The sequence below is a fragment of the Podarcis cretensis genome (genome assembly GCF_951804945.1).
Source record: "Podarcis cretensis genome assembly, chromosome: 9".
NCBI lineage: Eukaryota > Metazoa > Chordata > Lepidosauria > Squamata > Lacertidae > Podarcis > Podarcis cretensis.
The window spans coordinates 58,772,697-58,791,382 of NC_137178.1; the positions used below are offsets into that span (position 1 = coordinate 58,772,697).

Sequence of the window (18,686 nt, forward strand, 5' to 3'; positions counted from 1 at the left end):
TTTCTTATATTTATACAGTAGTACCGCGGGTTAAGTACTTAATTTCGGAGTTCCGGAGGTCCGTTCTTAACCTGAAAATGTTAACCTGAAGCACCACGTTAGCTAATGGGGCCTCCTGTTGCTGCCGCGCCGCTGGAGCACGATTTCTGTTCTCATTCTGAAGCAAAGTTCTTAACCCAAAGTACTATTTCTGGGTTAGCGGAGTCTGTAACCTGAAGCGTATGTAACCCGAGGTACCACTGCATAGGGGACATGACTTACTGCATGTTACTCAGCTGTTTACATAGTAGAAGGATCCAGTTTTAGTGTTCAGTGTGAAGGTCTTTTGCTGATCACACCAAAAGAATTCTAAGCACTAAAAGAATTCTAAGCAAGTGTAGAATTCAAATTGAATTCAAATCATTTCTATTGGTAACTGCATTTAGAATTAAGCACTCATCCAGCCTCTGTAGAAGGGAAACAAAAACAACATCTTTTAATAAATTAAGTTTCATCCTCTAATGCAGCTGTAAGTTTTGAGCAATACATAATGCTGGATGATTCGACAAAACGCCACTTTCTGTGGCAGCTTATTCAATCTTATTATTACTGTGTGCAAGGTCATCTAAAACAGAAGCCTCTTCTGTATAAATGGCTCAGAATGTGGATGTTATGCTTATAACTGTAAAATTATCTCTTTAGCCTCAGTATTTTTGCTTTTATGTCTAAACAGGCAAGAGTCTTGAACCAGTAAAAAAAATTTATTTTAATTTTCAACACTCAAGTACATATAATCAAATATGACCTTGCCAAAGAAATAAATTGCTCCAAGTCATACTTTTAAGCCAAGTTTCAGCCTATAGCGGATTTTCATAGTTAAATAAATCAATCTCTGAACAACAGTTAATTTAGAAGTGCTGATATCTCTAGCTATATAACAGTGCCATAAATGGGTTTGGGCAGGCAAAATGCTTCACGGGGGAGACACACTTTACACAATGTAAAATTAAAATAATTCATCCTTGAATTTTTCATATTACAGAGTAATATTTCAGTCAGTAATAACTAAAACCTGCTGTTGAAGCCAATGTTTCTGCACCCTAAAGTTTATTAACGTTTTTCCCAGTGCTCCTTCGGTTTTATGGAAGGGGACAAGGATATCTCAAGACCTAGCTCTCAAATTGTCAACATCTTTGCTACAAACCACTATGGGTTGAATCCAATGCTGTCATTGCATGCGTGGGTCAGTCTTCACTTGTGCAACATGCCTTCCCTTTCCACTCCTGTACCCTGCATCCCTCTGTGCCCCCAGAAAATCTGCTCCAGAGTGCCTCCAACCCTCAAGCAGATTGAGGGTACTGGGGGGCAGTAGTGGAAAGGAGAGGATGGGCAAGCCCAGTTGCAAAAGTGGGAGTCTCTCACTTGTACAACTGTCATATCAGCTACAACCCTATGATTTCATCAGGCTTTGATTAACAAGTTGATTATTCAACAGCAATGACGGTACCAGTGCGTCTTGGATGTGTGAGTGATGACTACATAACCAAGCCATAGCACTTAACAGTCCCATCTAGATCTGATAGCAGAGATAGTGTTTAACCATAATAAAAAATGCGTTTGTACATACACGAATACATGTTGAACAGGTCATTAACAGGAGCAGACATGCAGTGAGTCATCTTCAGATTTGTAATGCAGCACTGAATGTTGCCTATGACACAGACATCTTCAACCTATCATGTCAGCAAAATAATCACTTTTTGTTTTTTCTGATTCCTGAAAATCTCATGCTAAATGAAATGGGGGAATGCAGAGTCTTGCAGCCAGTTGGTTAAAGTGCACATCGACAAGTTATCAGTTCGGGATGTTTGTTCTTCGCAATGCAAGGAAGTGCTACTGACAGCTGTACACAATGGCTGTGTTCATACAACATGCTAAGCCCGAACCCTTGGCTAGGCAAAACTGAATGAACATGTGGGCTCTTAGGGAGGAGCTTCTAGCTATTCAGCTCCTCTCTGGGAGCCTGCACATTCGCTGTTTGGCTTAGTACATTATGTGAAAACAACCAATCCTACTGTTCTATCCTAATAATAGCATCTGAATATATATATATATATATTTCCTTTAGTATGAAATCCTGTGATCTCAAGTCAAATCAGACCATTATTCTCCACAGCTGTCGTCACCCTGGAAAGGGCTGCATGTCTGAACTATCTACCACCAGATATCTAAAAAAAGGAGTGGGAAGAACATTTAACTAGGTGAGAAAAGAAACCCCGTTCTTATATAGTTACCTAGGGGAAGCTTAAAAATATTTTGAATGATATTTTGTGGTATGAGAGGTTATCGGTCTCATCGTAAATTCCACTATGCAAGTAGGCAGACAATGACAAAAATCAAATAAAAATCTCATCCTTTGACTAAACTGGAGCAGAGAGATAAGGAAAAACGTAGAGCAGAAGCGGCAGCGTTTCCTTAGTCCCAGAGAAGGGGAAAATCTATGATGAAACATGCATAATGGCAATATTTTATTTATGAAGTACATGTCACTTTATTCTTCAGCTTTCGTCCTTTATAATATACATAGCAAAGGTGGCTGCATCACACACACATAACACACTCACCATGTGATACATCCAATTCACTCATGCCACACTCGGCGTCTCAAGGTGTCTATAATAAGGAACGTATTAAAGGTTGTGATCTTTTATTTATAAGCCCCTGAGCATATTTTTTCTCTCCCTAGAGTTAGGTGAAAAAAGGCAAAAAACCGAACAAGACTTTCCTTGCTCTTTTAAGTGCTTTGTGCAACAATGTTCAGAGAAGTTATCACTGAAGTCTTTTTGTATTCTTTTAATACAAAAGAATTGAGTTCTAGCCATGAACTCCCATTACGTTACAGCCATTTCTCATGACAGTCATTTCCAGTTATATTTCAATCACGCGCAGCTAATATAGCTCTTTGCTCCCTCGATCCATGTTTTTTAGTTCTGCAGACCAAAAATGAAATGCCTGTATGGAGAGTGTCTCTTCGTTCAGTGGTGTCATCTAGGCGACACGGTTGGGCTGGAGAAGGAGCCTGAATTCCTTGGCGATTGAAAAGGCATTGGTGGAGTACTGGGGGACAGTTTTCTCGGGCTGCACAGGTCTCCATTGTGTAGCTTCCACAGAAGTTCTTCATTTTCCATTGACAAGCGCTTATTTACCTTTGATTCTTTCTCCAGAGACTCTTGCAAAACTGCCTGTTCGGTGGAAAGTTGCCTGTTATAAGAGAGAGAGAGAGAAAGCAGACGGTTACTGTCTAGGCTGGACTAGCAACAATACGCTTGCAAGTGTACCCTCTTTCCCCAAAGGTGTTTCTGTTCAGGATTTCAGGTAGCTACAGCCTTCCCCAGAATTAACAGACATGGTTGCTGAATTTAATCTCCCACCAGTCCCAGCCAACATAGCCAATGATTGGTGGTGATGAGGATTGCAGCACAGCTCTCCTAATCTCTGATGTTGTTTTTTCTCCCATCCAACAATTAGAATTCTGTGGTTCTTAAGGGCAGTTTCCCTGGGCTGTTTGGAGGTTGCTTTTTGCTCTCTTTGGTTTACGTTTTGTATTTCTGCACACCTGAGAGTTCACTCGTGGGTGCAGGTAACTTGCTTCCTCCTTAGTGGTTTTGTTGTGGCTCCAGTCCTGTCTGCACTCAACCTCGAGCTAGAGGGGGAATGATCACGTGACCATATTGTGGTTTGCCAGTCAGCTGCTTGTGGTGCAAGTACAGTGGTGCCCCGCAAGACGAACGCCTCGCAAGACGGAAAACTCGCTAGACGAAATAGTTTTCCGTTTTTGAGTTGCTTCGCAAGACGAAAACGTCTTGCGACTTTGTTTCCTTTGTCTTAAAACCGTTAAAACCAAGGGTGCTTTGCTTGAACAGCTGCAGTTGTGACTTGACTTCGAGGATTTGGTAGCCTTTTTTCAGACTTTGCTCATTTTTGAGGCTTTTCCAAAACTTTTCCAGAACTTCTTTTGCATCCATTTGGTAAGTTAAACTTTTAAAACTTTTTTTGTGGTTTTTGGATTTTGGGTTGGGGTGTTTGGGATTCAAGGACTTGGTGTTGGGGGGGGGGTTGCAAGAATCTGGGAGCTTGTGGTGTTTTTTCTGCATTTTTGTGATTTTCTGTGACCATTGGGCCATGTTGTTGTTTTTTTAAAAAAATTCTGAGTTTGAATTTCTGTGTGCTGCACAGTTTGCAGCGGTTGGGGAGGGGTTTGCAATTTCTGTGTGGTGGGTGGGTGGCTGGGGGAACAGTTGAGGTTTTTGAAGACTTCGGTGATTGATTGTTGAAGCTTTTCCAGAAACTTTTCCAGAACTTCTTTTGCATCCATTTGGTAAGTTAAACTTTTAAAACTTTTTTGGGGTTTTTTGGATTTTGGGTTGGGGTGTTTGGGATTCAAGGACTTGGTTCTGGGTTTGAATTTCTGTGTGGTGGGTGGCTGGGTGCTTTTGAATTTTTTGGATTTGAAGCACAGCACTGATTTTGTGTGTGTGTGTGTGAGTTTACGAAGGTAGGAGCTGTGCTGCCATGGGACCCAAGAAGACTGCTGCTGCAGAGGCCGGCGAGAGGAAGAAGGAGAAGGTGACGCTGGAAATGAAGAAGGAGATCATCCGGAAGCACGACGGCAGAATGCGTGTGACGGACCTCGCCAGGGAGTACGGGAGGAATCCATCGACCATCGGGACCATCCTGAAGATGAGGGAGAAGATCCTGGCGACTGATGCAGCCAAGGGAGTCACCAGGATCGTGAAGAACCGCCCAGCTGTTCTGGAGGAGGTCGAGAAGTTGCTGCTCATCTGGATAGAAGAGAAGCAGCGTGCAGGGGACACAGTGACTGAGGCCGTCATTTGTGAGAAGGCCAAGGCCTTGCACGCAGACCTTGTCTGGGAACAGCCAGGAACCTCAGGCGAGCCAGAAGTCTTCAAGGCAAGCAGAGGTTGGTTTGACCGGTTCAAGACAAGATCTGGAATCCACAGCGTGGTCAGGCATGGAGAGGCTGCCAGTTCTGATGTTCCTGCGGCTGAAGAGTTTGCAGCGGAGTTCCTGGAGGTTGTGAAGATGGAGGGCTACGTTCCACAGCAGGTTTTCAACTGCGACGAGACCGGGCTGTTTTGGAAGAGGATGCCCAAAAGGACTTTCATCACACAGGAGGAGGCCAAGTTGCCTGGCCACAAGCCCATGAAGGACCCCGTCTGACCCTGCTCTTCTGTGCCAACGCAAGCGGCGACCTGAAGATCAAGCCCCTGCTGGTGTACCACTCGGAGAACCCACGGGCCTTCAAGAGACATAAGATCGACAAGGAGCAGCTGAGTGTCATGTGGCGATCCAAAAGTAAGGCTTGGGTCACATGTGTGCTGTTTGTGGACTGGGTCAATCTTGCTTTTGGCCCTGCTGTCAAACAGTACCTGCTGGACAAAGACCTGCCGCTGAAGGCTTTGCTTCTGATGGACAATGCCCCTGCTCATCCTAAAGGCCTTGAGGTGGACTTGTTGGAGGAGTTCAGCTTCATCAACATCATGTTCCTGCCGCCTAACACCACGCCGATGGATCAGCAGGTCATCGCCAATTTCAAAAAACTCTACACCAAGGAGCTTTTCAGGCGATGCTTCGAGGTGACTGATTGCACCACCATCACCCTGCGGGAATTCTGGAAGGACCACTTCGACATCGTCACCTGCTTGAAGATGATCACCACGGCCTGGAACGGGCTCAGCCAGAGAAATTTGAATTGCGCTTGGCGCAGCCTGTGGCCAGACTGTGTGGCACCAAGTGACTCTGATGCACCAGAGTCAACAGTGGTGCAGGACATTGTTGCCTTGGGGAGGACCATGGGCCTGGAGGTCACAGAGGAGGACGTCTGCAAGCTGGTGGAGGAGCACGACCACGAGCTGACCACCCAGGAGCTGGTTGAACTGCAGGCAGAGGCTGCGCAGGAGCGGGCCTCGCTGGAAGAGGAGGAAGCAACTGAGGAACGGCTGTCCTCCAAAGAACTGAGGGACATTTGCCTGAAGTGGAAGGAGGTGCAGGCTTTTGCAGAGCGGCACCACCCTGACAAGCACGTGGCACATGACCTTGGGAACACTTATGATACGACGGTCATGGCGCCTTTCAGGGAGGTGCTGAAAAGGCAGATGAAGCAGCAGACTATGGACAGGTTCTTGAGCAAGAAGCAAAGTGTGGAAGAGGAACCTTCTTCGAGTGGTCCCCCCGAGTCTTAGAAAATGTACTGTACACTTTGTTGATTTTTAAATGTTTTTCTGTCATGTTTAGAAACTTAATTTATTGTTCCTTCAATTTTTGAAATGCTCTTTACAGTATGTGTGACTTTAAAGAGCAGTTAATAAACTCTTTTTGTACCAAATTTGGCTTTGTTTGGACTTTTTTTGACCATAGGAACGCATTAATTGATTTTCAATGCATTCCTAAGGGATTTCGTGCTTCGCAAGACAAAAAATTCGCTAGACGAAAAAAATCGCGGAACGAATTAATTTCGTCTTGCGAGGCACCACTGTAAACTCTGTGGACAGGGACCGGAGTAACAAGCTGCAGAGCTTGCCTGCTCTATATCCTTGCCCTTAAGAGATGGTAGCCCCGTAATCCTACAAAAGGACAAAGCCAAGCCACTTTCCTTGCATAGGATTTAACAGTAGGGACTGAGCTTCCTGCTGCAAGGAGTGGAGAGCAAACTTCTTGTTTTTTTTTTTTTTAATTAATATTTATTAAAGATTTTCAAATATAACAGAAAAAGAAAAACATCCAAATTTAAAACCTTATTTTCATTGGCATCTTTCCAGGACTTCCCCTCCCCTCCCCCTCTTGTATTCCAATTCTTTCAAATAGGTTCAACAAATTCTTACCCCAAATTTTAAAATTATTATCATTGGCCCAATTTAAAAAAAATATTTTCCCATCCCCTAAAATCGACCTGTTCCCTTCCACGAGTTCCCCTCTTTAATATGCAATACAGATTAAGATAAAAAAAAAGAATAAAATGTAATTTAACACCCTTTGGATTCCAAGTTTCCCTCCCCCCTTTCCCGGTTGCGTTCCCAATGTCCATCAATGTCTACTGTCATCCTGGAGCTCCCACATCTAAAACCAGAGTCCTTCACCAGTCCGCTTTACCGTCTTTTTATTAGTCTTTGCCATCTTTTGGTCATCTTTGGTTTCACATGTCCAATCTTGAAAGGAGTCTATCTTCCAACTTTGTCCAGTTCTTGTTATTTTCTCTCTCCTCCTCTTTTTTTTTTTTTTCCCCTGCTCTCCTGCACAAATGTTCTAATTCCAAAAAGCTTCTAATTCCTCTGCAGAGGCTTTGTTATTCAGGAACAAAACATTACGTCAAGTCCCTTCCATTCTTTAATAGATAAATCTATTGTCTCCTTTAGTGTGTAGACCTCTGTAGACAAAATAGTGTTCCATTTCTGCAGTTTCCCAGGCGATAAAAAGTCCTATTCAAATTCGATGCCAGCAATACTTGTAGTGTCCCACAGCTCCTCTAGAGGGATTATAATAACTCAGTTTCCTTCCCGATCACATCCAACAGTCAAAGTAACTTATTATTCCTTGTTTTAAACAATTTATATCCAATTTGTAACAAATGTGACCAGCAAAGTCCTCGTAACAAAGTTCTCTTTTTGTTCTTCCGCTTTGACAGCTCCTTTGACAGCTGTCAAAACCTCTATTTCTCCTCTCCCGGCGCTCTTTCAGATCGCTCCCGGGGTTTCCGGGGGGGGGGGGGGTTGCATTTTAATTCACATTCCACTTTTCTCCTCCAGCCCAGTCTTATAATTTTCCATCGCGAAGTTAATAACTTTATCAAAAAAAAGGTTGCACTCGATCTTAGTTGTCAAATCCTTTGCTTTAGCCCCTCTACAACAGGGGGGAGGCTGACTTCCTTTTTGCACCTCCCCCGCTCGCTCCGAATTTAAATAGAATTTTCCCCCTTTTTTAATCCAAGTTCCAATTACTCACGGGTTATTCTTTTAAAGACCAAATTTTCAATGGAAGAAGTCAGCGCTCTCCGTCGAATGGCATGCGGCTTCGCTCGGCAGGGGAAGCGGAGGACTCACAGCACCCCCCCCGTCACCCGCTCCGCAGCCTTTAAAAAGGCTCCTTCGCGGGTCGGGGGGGCACAAACGGTACCCGCCGAGTCACCATGCCCATGGGTTTCAGCGCCCATGGTTTTTGAGGGTCCCCGCATCGCCGGCGCGGTAGAACCCCAGCCCCTGCCGAGCAGGCTCCCTCCGGAGCTCGGAGGGAGTCCGCCATTCGGTGATGGCGCCAACCCGGAAGTCCGGAGAGCAAACTTCTTGAAGGCACAAGAAACAGCAAAAGGGGAAAGAGTAGTTATCTGATCCTCCTTTTTAAAAGCTAAACTCTTCCACGATTCAGAAAAAGTTACCACCAAGGACTAATAGTCTAACTCCAAACATAAGCAGTCTGAGCAAGTACTTTCACAAATCCAGCATAGTTTAAATATAAAGAGCTTAAGGAGGCTGCTTTCTCTTCTGCAGGGACACAGAACCTCAGCCATTGACCAAGTAGTACTAATTCTCTATGCAGTGGCTCTCCAAAGCTGTTTGTACATTAAGTAATGAAGCAGAATCTCTTGAAAACTGTTCTTAGGCAAGCCCCTCTGAAACTATTAAGAAATTGTGCTAACTAGGTAAGTCCACATTCAAATGCTGTGTGGACTGTGCTTTTGTTCCTTTTACTGCAGGCACGCCCCACCTGCAATAGGCTTGAGGTAATTTGCAGTATATACAATTTCACTTGAGTTCTCTACTTTCTAAATCCACCCCCCCCAACAGAACTACGGCAACTGTTAAACTACAAGAGCAACTCAAACAAGTATTTTAGAGTTACCTGGAAAGCTCCATGTGTTTGTCCATCCGGGCTTTTAATTCTTCATTCTCCTGCTGAAGTTTTCTCATTTTCTCCACTAAGGCTGCATTGTTCTCCACCTTGAACAAATGTGCAAATTTAATGTGTGGTGGGGAGGGGGAGAGGCCAATTTATTTTAGATGATGCCAGGTTGTCCTATTGTGTCAATTTATAAAATAACATCTCAAAATCTACCACAAACATTATTATTTAAAAAACTTGCTATTACAGCTCCAGAGCTCAAGCATAAATTCTCTACTACAAACTTGTAAAATGCCTCCTTTACCCTGCACTAATCTAGTCTGTCTTGTTAAAACTAGTAAGAAGCACCTTATAATTGAAAGAAAAATGGGAGAGTTGACCAGAGTCTTCCAGTTTCTTCTGTTCAGCATCCTTATGTTTTTGGCTGCACAATCTGGATTTATGGCCAGTGTATTGTGTTTAGGTTTAAGAATTAAATGCTGTGGAATTAATGATCAAGGGCAATATAAAAGTCTCTAAAATTATAAATACTACTTAGCTCTGCTCCCTGTCCCTTGGATTTATAATCTGTTCCTCTGTGCGCTCTGGAGACGAGAGGCCTAACTTACTTATTTACATGTGCTCTGAGACCAGTATATCATCTCAGAAACAATGGCACCCACTGTCCTGGGATCTCAATGTCCCCAATTATTATGGTGTTTGCCCAGCCTTACTGCTGCCATTTAGATGACACACCCTGCTGGCTCCTCCTGCCTCTGGCACAGCGACAGGCTTCCAGAATTTGTCACACTTTAAAAAGCATGTAAAAGAGGGAGGCACGCATCTCTCTGTCTCTGAAACCACCATTCTCAGAGTTTCCTGTATGGGGTCACTGCTCAGAATATTGCTTATTCTGCTCTGCATCTGCATTACTCCAGCAGATATTAAGCAGAGAAACAAAAGTTTGCATAAACACCCTCAATTTACATTCTCTTTCCACATCAACAGAGCAGAATTGTTATACCATGTACCTGGATTTATACAGAATGTTTTAAATGTTCAGTATTTTAAGTGTGCAAAAGCCCCCTATATTATTTCAGTAACCCTTACAAAAGTTCGTGATATACTGTCTATATATGACAGATGGGAAGGCCTGAGACGGAGAGAATGATGGACTGCAAAAGTTCATAGGTGGAAACTTACCGTATTTTTCATACCATAGGATGTTCCGTCCCATAGGACGCACCTAGTTTTTTGGGGGGGAAATAAAGGAAATTTTCTTTTGCTTTATTTCCCCCCCAAAACCAGGTCGGGGAAACCGAACCAGGTCGAGGAACAGCGGGATGGCGGCGCTGCGCCTCCCTGCTGTCCCCCGAGCTTGTGGGGCTGGCCGATGCGAGGGGCGCTCTGCTTCAGCGCGCCCTGCCCGCCGGGCAGCAGGCTGCTATCCGCAGTGTGGGGAGCCCTGCGGGGAACTCCTGCAGGGCTCCCCATGCTGCGGATGTTTGCCCGGCGTAAGGGGCGCTCTGCTTCAGGGCGCCCCGCGCGCCGGGCGGCAGGCTGCTATCCGCAGCGTGGTGAGCCCTGCAGGAGTTCCCCGCAGGTCTCCCCATACTGCAGATGTTTGCCTGGCGCGAGGGACGCTCTGCTTCAGGGCGCCCCTCGTACCGGGCAGCAGGCTGCTATCCGCAGCAAGAGAAGCCCTGCGGGGAACTCCTGCAGAGTTCCCCACCCTGCGGATGTCTGCCCGGCGCGAGGGGTGCTCTGCTTCAGGGCGCCCCTCGTACCGGGCGGCAGGCTGCTATCCGCAGCCTAGATAGCCCTGCGGGAGTTCCCACAGGGCTGCCTAGGCTGCGGATGTCTTCCTGAAGCCTGGGGAGCGAGAGGGGTCGGTGCGCACCGACCCCTCTCGCTCTCCAAGCTTCAGCGAAAGCCTGCATTCGCCCCATAGGACGCACCCAGATTTCCCCTTCATTTTTGGAGGGGAAAAGGTGCGTCCTATAGGGCGAAAAATACGGTATTTAGCTAAAGCTAATTAATTTACGTTAGCTCCACAGAGGAGTATTATGATTCCTCTTTCCAGTTTTACTCCTCATTAACTCCTCTGTAACTTGAATTTATTGCCACAGTGTCTACTTTTGCATTATCAGCACAAATCCAGCTTTTGGAAGCCTAGCACTCCAAGAAAAAGCTCACCAGTTTTTCCATCTTCAACAATTTGATATCTTGTTGATGTAGCTTCTCATTTTTGATCTCCAGCACTGCTTTCAAACTTTCCAGTTCTTGTTCCAGATACATAAGCTGAGGGTTTTTCTGCAAAATGACATGCAAAGTTAATGGAGGCCCCTCAAGGTTGCCATGCATAGCAAACATATTTTAAGTTACGACTGTAAATATTGACTTGTTACAGATTTCCTTAGCCAAGCAGGGGAAAACATTTATCACACACACACACACACACACACACACACACACCAAGGTACATCTAAAAAACTTCAAACTCGCAAGCTGTTTGTATGGAGGAATAAGAGACAAAGTCTCTTTAAAACAAAACTTTCACAAATGCTCTAAATGTATTTACAGCTCTTGTGAAATTATTTTATTGATGTAAAAAGTGGTATATTGCTGTATTTTTAAACCACGCGTAAGGTTATCTATCCCAAGGTAAAATATACCTATAATGATAAAAACTTCAAATGGGCTTCAACCTTGAAACCACAGAAAGTCATCTTGTAATGAAAATGTACACACACACATCTGTCTGTTGAAATCTATCCAGAATTGTTTTATATTTGAAAATTATGGAGATCCGATCTCAAAAAAAGCAGCTGATAATTAAATTTAAACCCAATAGCTAAGATAATATGATAATCTAATGAAGCTCAAACAAAGCAAGGCAACAGCCAAAACCATAGAAACAGATAACATAGGTCCAGGTGCAGGCAAGACTATAAACATCTGTCAACTTTGGGGTTTAAGGAGAAAGTCTTCTGCACAGACCCACACCAGATCTTCCAACTTAAAACTACAGTAACTCAATCTGCAGAAAATGGACCACTACTCTGAATTGTAGACCCAGAAAAAATGATGTAATGCACCTGGTTCAAAGGCTCATAGTATCTTCCTATCCAGAAATCATAGGGCAGGTTGTCATTTTAAAAAAACACAGCTAAAAATAGAAAACCAACTAAGCTATGTGGATGTTCTCCCCACATATGCAGTGTGATGGCAACTAGGCGTACATGACACTAGGATCTGTCAACTTTTTACACCAGGGATCCACTTGAACCGCCCTCGTTCTCTTAAAACCAAGAGTGCACTGCTCCTAGTGCAACACACCTGGTCAAGCAGTCATTCATCAGTTTAAGCCACAACATTCGTAACTGCTATTCATGGCTGGAACATTAACAGTGAAGCCACAGCGCGGGAATTGAGATAAGACAATGCGATGCCTAATTGGTCCCTTTGCACGAGCACAAAGGTTTTGATCCAGCAGGGAGGCATCTTTCACTCATGGAAGGAGAGGAGACATTATTTTTCCAAGCTCCCCTTCACCCAGTAGATCCCAGCCTTCCCCTCCTCCCCACAAAAAAAGTCTATTTCTAGAGGATTATAAAAGCAAGTCAGCACTTACAATATTTGTTTTTTCTTTGGCTGTACGTTTTTGCTCTTCCAACTTAAGCTTTTCATTCAGGGAATCATTTTCACTCTGTAATTCACTAATCTTTTTCTAAAAGATTAAAAACAAACAAACAAACACCCCAAACTTAAGATCTGAGCCTCTGCTATAAAGCCAGGTAACATTTTAGGAAATTGCTATCAAGTACACTAAATAGAAAAACCCAGTGTGAGAAATTAGAAGTTGCAGAGATCCTTAACACAAACAGTAGGTCAGAGTTTAGAGAAGTAATGCTCCAAAGCATAGCTGTTCTGGCCAAGGAATTTGTCTAAGCAAAAATATAAAAATAAAATGCATGTTTTATAAAGAATCGGGAGTTGCATTGCTTATCCCATGGTTTCTAAGGGATAACCAGAAATATGTACTGTTGCACACCACCCCCAACCTTGAGCAGTTTGAGGTTCCCAGGGGTTTGGTTCCAGGTGGTCTGTGTATCCTTTTAGAAAACGAGTCACAGCGGAGACTGTGGTGTTTTTATGCTATATGGTTTATGTACAAATATATACAACCTGAGCCTACAATGGAGGGCACAGCATCAACATCCCAAAGGGGTCTTGCCTCTTCCATAGACATAGCTTTGGGTCCAAACAGCCATCATGCTCTGCCTGCTGTTTTGTGTCTCGGTCACAACTCCTAACTTCTTACTCAAAACCCTGGCTTTATCAGTTGAGGGAAAGGTCTTCTCATTGTCTAAATGGCTCATCCCTTAGGCTATCACCTCACACAGGAAACTAGCCTGGCTTGTTTAACTTTTAACACTTGTTGATTCCAAAGGATCAGAGGTGTCTAGCACACAGGTCGATACACTTGGGTTTTAATTGGCTTTTGAAATTTGCTGATTCTAGGGGATTTAGAAGTGTCTAGCACATAGCTTAATACGCACACTGGCTTGGCACCCAAGTGTTAACACCACAGATCTTAATTAAATTCTAACACTTACTGAATCAAAGAATTTAGAAATGTCCAGCACCCACAAACTCATAACAGTATGTAGTTTTAGATCAAGTTGAAGGTACCTGTGGCTACTCTGGGCTGGCCCAAGACATTTTGATACCTGGCACTCCCCTCCCGACCAGGGAAGGAGTAGTGAGTGAAGATCTACATCAGGAACAAGGGGAATAAAGATCTCCTTTATATTGGGATCTGCTGCCCCTGTAGCTCCTGCTGCCCGAGGCCTCATGGGTGGGGTGGGGTGGGCCGGCCCTATGGCAACAGTTCCAGGACATAGCTGTCAACTTACAGATTTGAAAATAAGGGGCCAGCAGCCTCAAAAATAAGGGATCAGCAGCCAAAATAAAGGATTTTCCGGGCACAGGTATGTTCAACTTCTGAGCCCCTCCGAGCCAAAGGCAGAAAGTCCAGCCAGCAGCCAAACAAAGCCTCAAGCCTCAAGGAAAACCACTGTCACCTCTCCGCTGGGAAGTGCTGAGCAAAGGCGAATCCCCAGGCAACGCGGCCGATTTGATCAGCACAAGGCATGCAAGCTCCACCCCCCAGTCGTTCTTAGACTCCTTACTGGGTGAGCAACGCAGCCAAGCAACACAGTTGGAGCCTCCCTCCTCCCTGACCAGCAGGGAGAGAGAGAGGAGCTGCTTCCTTTGAAACCTGGGAAATTTAAGGGACATCATCAATAAGGGACAGCAGCGGGACATGGCGCTGAGATAAGGGACTGTCCCGCCAAATAAGGGATGCTTGACAGCTATGTTCCAGGATGTTCTGCAAATACAAGGTACATGTTGACTTTGACACTGTGGTGGCATCTAAATCTAGCAATGTTACAGTTGCCTCTGGCTTAGTAAGCAAAAGAGAAATTCCAGACCTCTAGTAGTAGTTGTTTTTCTTGGAGAGATTCTTCAAGTGTCCTTCTTTCTAATTCCTGGGCATTCTTGAGCTCTGAAAAATGTTTAGAGTCTTAACATTGCACAAGTGTACTCGCCTAACTTCTTTACAATACCTGCATAGTGTGGCTTTCATGGTTATTTTGGCAGGGAAATTTTAATAAGGTACTGACCTCTTGTCACACTGCCAGGATTATAAACAATAAATGTATTTAGCAGCACAGCAAAGAAACTTCCTCTCTCACAGCAATAATGCAATGTGTTTGGTACCATCAAAGCATATAAGCTATGCACTTTACCTGTAAAGGACAATTCGTGGTTCTTCTTCAGCTCATCTATCCTTTCCGTATGACTGGTTTCAAGCTCTAGCTTAAAGTTTTCATGTGTAATATTCAAGTTGTCGACCTGAGGAACAACAACAGATTTCGCTTACCGTGTGCCAGGATGTTTGTGATATCAACCACCAGAGCCTTGTTAATTGCCACTGTGGCTATTTTTATTTTATATCATTATTACTGTTCATTCTTTCTGCATTTTGTTGCCCTTCAACCTTACACCTCTCAATTCCTTCTTCCTCCCCCTCTAACCACATACCTCCATATACACAGAGCTGCCAGTTCAGGATGACACTCCATATATCTAATGAAACAGACCTTTGCTTAATTCATCACGATCAAGGGTTATCTCCTTTGCCAATTTTTATGTCTGAATAAAGGAGGTTGTGCTTAAGAAATTCAGCAGATGAATCTCAGCCCAACTTCCATCCTGCCTACCTGTTCTTGGAGCTGTGCTTTGTATTTTTCAGCTTCTTCGATACAGATGCTCTGTAGTTTTTGGCATTCTGTTGTATAGAACTGCTTCAGCCTTTCTTCCAGTTCAGACAAATCTCTTTGGTGTTGCTGGTTCAGCTGCTGCACAAATCCTTCGTAAGCTGCTTGTAGTTCATGTCTACCTTTCTCCAATTTCTCATAGGCTGCAGAAGCGGTTACTGAAGACAGAAATGCAGCGACGCTCTATGTAAATAAAATGGTTTTGCAAGCACATGCTCACAGGACTTCTTTTAGGGAAGCATAGCCCTCTTCAACAGAATACCATCTCTGATGACACATGGGGGGTTTCTTCCTTTCCTCCAGCCCTATAGTATTCAGGGATAGGACCCTAATTCTGTGAGAAAACACAGGTTTTGCAGGCAGACGTTTCAGCTTCAGTCTTCCTCACTGGAATCCTGAAGAGTCGCTGCCTGTTAGTTTACGACAGCTTCTTGTTTCTAGGTAAATTCTAGACCGTAACATTTGATTCAAGTCCCACATCTTAAAATGCTTTTAAAAAGCTAAAGGTTTTTTCTCCCAGAGCTTTCAGGAGGTCTGGCTTCTGCAAATGCTCATCTAAATTTCCACAAATTTTATATAAAATTAAACTGTACAGAAGACTTTTATAAAAGTTGCACAGGAAGTTTGCTTGGCATCTTTGTTGACGCCTATTGTTGTGTCTTTTTATTTGTCCACAGCTACTTTTTTCCTGGTTTTTAAACTGATACCTCCCTTACACACACAGACATCTTTTAATGACCATCTTTTATTGCACCCATGTTTGAAATTGGACTTCTGACTTATCACACATGGTTATTTTTTATATATATAGCTCTCTTGCTCGCTCAAGAGAGTGTGCTATAGTATTTCTGTGTTTATGCTGTGGCGCTGTGGGTAAAACCTCAGCGCCTAGGGCTTGCCAAATGCATGGTCGGCGGTTCGAATCCCCGCGGCGGGGTGAGCTCCCGTCTTTCGGTCCGAGCTCCTGCCCACCTAGCAGTTCGAAAGCACCCTTCAGTGCAAGTAGATAAATAGGTACCGCTTTATAGCGGGAAGGTAAACGGCGTTTCCGTGTGCTGCGCTGGTGCAGGCTCGCCAGAGCAGCTTCGTCACGCTGGCCACGTGACCCAGAAGTGTCTCCGGACAGCGCTGGCCCCCGACCTCTTAAGTGAGATGGGCGCACAACCCTAGAGTCGGACACGACTGGCCCATACGGGCAGGGGTACCTTTACCTTTACCCTATGCTGTATATGCTATTTTGGAATATTATTTCTTTCTTTGAAAAATACCCTCTTACTTCCTAAATTTATCCAAACCAAAGCTAGTACACTGATAATCTGAAAGCAGCCTAACTAATCAGATTTGCACAAGTACTCTATGTGGTCATCATTCAAAGAGCTCAGTTTCACCTAAGGCCATAATATCTTAAGAGCATTGTTACTGTACCTCTCCTTCAATGACGCCAGAAGTAGGTGAATCAATGACAACTTGCTTCCCCTACAGTTTTATATTTTAAAATCCCCAAACATGTTCTCCCCCTATTCCTGCTTCCCATGTATTCCCTAGTTTCCTAGCACCAGTTCTTTCAAAAGTGGAACAGAGTTTGCTCACAAAAACCCCCACTCTATGTCATAATCTAGCCTTGCCCAAGTTGTTAAGTGTTTATAGCTATTCTGACTTCTGTAAAGACTTCATATTAAAAACTGGGAGGGGGGAAGAGAAAGAACTGAGAAGATCAATAGCATTTTGCACACATTATCATTCTGCTTACCCAATATGAAGTTACTTCATGTGTGTGAAATACTTAGTGCAAGGAGCATTTCACTCTCCCTAGTGCATCATTGCAGAGCAGCAGAGCTCCCATTTGGAAAGTAACCCGTTTAAGAAATTAAGCTTATGCACATGGTTTTACACAAAAACCTTTCAAAGACATCCACGGTGCCAAACAAAAAAGGGCTCTTCGCCTAATGTATTGTAAGCTTCCAGCAGATAAAATCGCAGTAGGCCACAAAGCCCTTAAGAATAGGCCCAAATATTTTAAGGCCTGCTATGATTGAAGCATTTTACAAATGCAAACTGAAAGCTAAGTGGGCATTTCTAACTCTAATCTGTGATACACAAAGATTTCTTCTGAAAACCACCACTTAAAACATTCACCCTGCTTTAAGAATGTGACAAGTAATTATTCTCATAATAAAAAAGGCTTAAGTATCTCTGAATTAAACGAAGGGTATATACTTCAACCACATTTCACAGGCACAGATTCAATTCATCAAATACACTATTTATATAGATAGCACTTTCATTAAGTGCTCCACATTCATCATCTGATTGATTTTTTTTTACAACAAATCTGTAAGGTAGGCCAGACTTGCCTCCACATTACAAGAGAAATGGAAGCCAAATCATTGCATTATACCTAGGGCTATCCAATGGGCTTTAATTTGCTGGAAGGCACCCAGAGTGGCTGGGGCAGCCAAGTCAAATGGGCAGTGCATGCATATATATATATATCGGAAGCAAAATGGACAAATAGCACACATCTCTTCCTATCACAGCAATCTCTCTATCAAAAAGTCAAGGATTCTAAAGCTTTTAAGAGGCAACTCTCATTTGGCCAATTTAAGCCATACCCCATCTCTCACCATTTTAGCATTACGGTCATCTGCTATGCTGCCTTGCAGCATTTAATCTGATTACTGTAAGTGACAATTAGCCTGCACCCAAGTTCATTTCAGACCTGTTGTCTACCAGAGCCCGGCATGACACATGGCAATGAGTAAGATATAGCACACTTTTACAGTTGGTTTGCTTACTGGCAAAATGCGGGATAAATGTCTGCAAAACCATTTAGGCAAACAACAAAATCTATTCTGAAAAGACACCCCCAGTAAATGTTTTGACCATTAGACACATGTTTCCAGGAGGCTGCTCTGGTAGGCTTAGTCAAGTTGGTGCCAGGAATTTGATGAACCCAAGGGTCAGGCAGACAACACTCCAGAGAAATGCAGAGCACAAACATATGAATACTGTACAGTCAGGGAATTAGATTGTTCTGGTTCAATACTATGTGTCTTAAAATCAGTTTTGCCGCTGCATTGATTTAAGGGTATTTTTTTAAAAAAATGCAAAGGACAGCACAGAAGCCTGTACTTACCTAACTCTCCGCGAAGATTGACAAGTTCTAGCGACAGCTCTTTACGTTGTTTTACCACTTCCTCCCTCTGAGGAAAAAAAACAACACAGAGGCACATGGAATGTTAGTGAACACTCCAAGCAGAAAATACAACATTTGCCAATGCTTAACTTGCATGCTATCTGTAGAATGACAAGAAACAGGAAAGTGAAGCCAAGATATGAATCATCCAGGACAACAGCTTCATAATGTTAGAAAAACACAGATGGCCCCCTGAGTTAAGGAAGTACGTAACTTGCAATAAGAACTCTGCCAATGGCTAAAGTACTCTTCAGTGGGGTTTTAGTTAAGTA

General features: G+C 43.6%; 2 protein-coding genes and 1 long non-coding RNA gene across 4 annotated transcripts in view; 2 read left to right on the plus strand and 1 right to left on the minus strand.

Moving 5' to 3' along the window:
- Window positions 1-828, plus strand: part of LOC307223680 — a 116,849-nt gene extending 116,021 nt beyond the window's left edge. Inside the window, exon 2 of the long non-coding RNA XR_013842190.1 lies at window positions 59-828. This is a non-coding gene — a long non-coding RNA (uncharacterized lncRNA). The remainder of the gene's footprint in view (window positions 1-58) is intronic.
- Window positions 722-18,686, minus strand: part of MTUS1 (microtubule associated scaffold protein 1) — a 118,164-nt gene continuing 100,199 nt past the window's right edge. For both annotated transcript variants that reach the window (XM_079989635.1, XM_079989634.1), the window contains 8 exons: window positions 18,355-18,421; window positions 15,162-15,376; window positions 14,688-14,793; window positions 14,370-14,443; window positions 12,506-12,601; window positions 11,068-11,184; window positions 8,893-8,990; window positions 722-3,240 (listed from right to left, as the gene is read on the minus strand). In XM_079989635.1, coding sequence (XP_079845761.1) covers window positions 3,024-3,240; window positions 8,893-8,990; window positions 11,068-11,184; window positions 12,506-12,601; window positions 14,370-14,443; window positions 14,688-14,793; window positions 15,162-15,376; window positions 18,355-18,421 — 990 coding nt within the window. In that variant the 3' untranslated portion in view covers window positions 722-3,023. The remainder of the gene's footprint in view (window positions 3,241-8,892; window positions 8,991-11,067; window positions 11,185-12,505; window positions 12,602-14,369; window positions 14,444-14,687; window positions 14,794-15,161; window positions 15,377-18,354; window positions 18,422-18,686) is intronic.
- LOC307223627 (putative CENPB DNA-binding domain-containing protein 1) lies at window positions 4,375-6,385 on the plus strand. Its single transcript, XM_079989851.1, has 2 exons — window positions 4,375-5,034; window positions 5,949-6,385. The coding sequence occupies exons 1-2, from the start codon at window positions 4,552-4,554 to the stop codon at window positions 6,240-6,242; spliced, it is 777 nt and encodes a 258-aa protein (XP_079845977.1). The 5' UTR covers window positions 4,375-4,551; the 3' UTR covers window positions 6,243-6,385.

Bases quoted from the DNA above. Each gene is read 5' to 3' on its own strand.
- LOC307223627 (XM_079989851.1), top strand. From the start codon at position 4,552: ATGGGACCCAAGAAGACTGCTGCTGCAGAGGCCGGCGAGAGGAAGAAG. The intron at 5,035-5,948 runs GTTCCTGCGGCT...CTGCAGGCAGAG, and splicing joins GAGAGGCTGCCAGTTCTGAT to GCTGCGCAGGAGCGGGCCTC.